We start from the raw sequence: 1027 nt of genomic DNA on the forward strand, positions 1-1027 counted from the left end.
AATGACAAGTTTTGAACCTGGAAGGTGGGATCACTCACCAAATCCTCAAATATTTGAAGAATGAAGAGAGAGTTGATGCTTGAAAGATAAATAAAAGTCTGCAGTAATTTAGAAACTTAAAGAACCTGTTAATAGGTTCAGGATTTTAAAAACCAGACCCAAAAAGACTTTAAAAATCCAAGAAAAGCAGGCCTGGGGCTGATCTGCAGGTATGGGCTGAACGCTAACGCTGCTACGGAGGACGACAGCTCATCTGTCCCAGCGCGACAAGGATGAGAGACGGGTAGCGTCTGTGACGTCCCCCTAATTGAAAGGATCATCTGAACTCCTGGCTGGACCTCTGTCCCCCTCATTCAGATAGTGAGTACAACAGACTGTGAAAAGAATTCAATGATACTTAAGCATGAGCAACTTGAAAGCATACTTACTTCCCAAACCTCAACACGCCAGAAACATAGGTCTGCCAGTGAGCGCAATAAAACATGAACATCCCAATAAAGGAGCAGAAAAACAGCCAGTCCGGGTGAGTCCCCAGGCGGACAGCCAGTGAGGCTCCAACTGCCATGAACACTGAAGGAAACAAGATTTATGATCCACTGAGATGAAAAATAATGAATGGCATCATTTCCATGCACTGCTTAGAATTTTAGGGGACAAAATCCTGGAATTAAAATGGGTCTACTAAATAAAGCTAATTATTGAACAAAAATTTTAAAACTACTCTGCACAGAACTGTACCCATTCAAAAACTCGGTCTATGATTTTTTTTAAATAATATGTTTATTTTTACATCATTTTGTGCATCCCCCCCCCTTTTTTTTAAGACTTCATTAAAAATAAATAACCACAGGGGAAAAAAAAAAGTCTCCATTAATTTACCTGTGGAAAGAGAGTCACACCCATGGTCAAACAGTTCTCCCAGAGGAGAACACGAGTTGGTTCTTCTGGCTTGTTTCCCGTCGATGGCGTCCAGGGACTGGTAGATGAAGAGGCCCAGCGCACACAGCAGGTACGTCCAGGAAGGCGC

At 42.4% G+C, this 1027-nt stretch overlaps 1 protein-coding gene across 2 annotated transcripts in view; it reads right to left on the reverse strand.

The window, feature by feature from the left end:
- Window positions 1–1027, reverse strand: part of CHPT1 (choline phosphotransferase 1) — a 12012-nt gene extending 10985 nt beyond the window's left edge. The window contains exons 1-2 of one of the 2 annotated variants that reach the window (XR_001145036.1): window positions 880–1021; window positions 429–570 (exon numbers count right to left, since the gene is read on the reverse strand). Coding sequence is in view for 1 of the 2 variants with exons in the window: in XM_004675755.2 (XP_004675812.1) it covers window positions 429–565 (137 nt within the window). In the remaining variant the exon portion in view is untranslated. Of the gene's footprint in view, window positions 1–428; window positions 571–879 lie in introns of both variants that reach the window. The other variant, XM_004675755.2, reaches the window with a different exon arrangement.

Source organism: Condylura cristata, unplaced genomic scaffold, assembly GCF_000260355.1.
Source record: "Condylura cristata isolate star-nosed mole 26May11 unplaced genomic scaffold, ConCri1.0 scaffold00004, whole genome shotgun sequence".
NCBI classification, from domain to species: domain Eukaryota; kingdom Metazoa; phylum Chordata; class Mammalia; order Eulipotyphla; family Talpidae; genus Condylura; species Condylura cristata.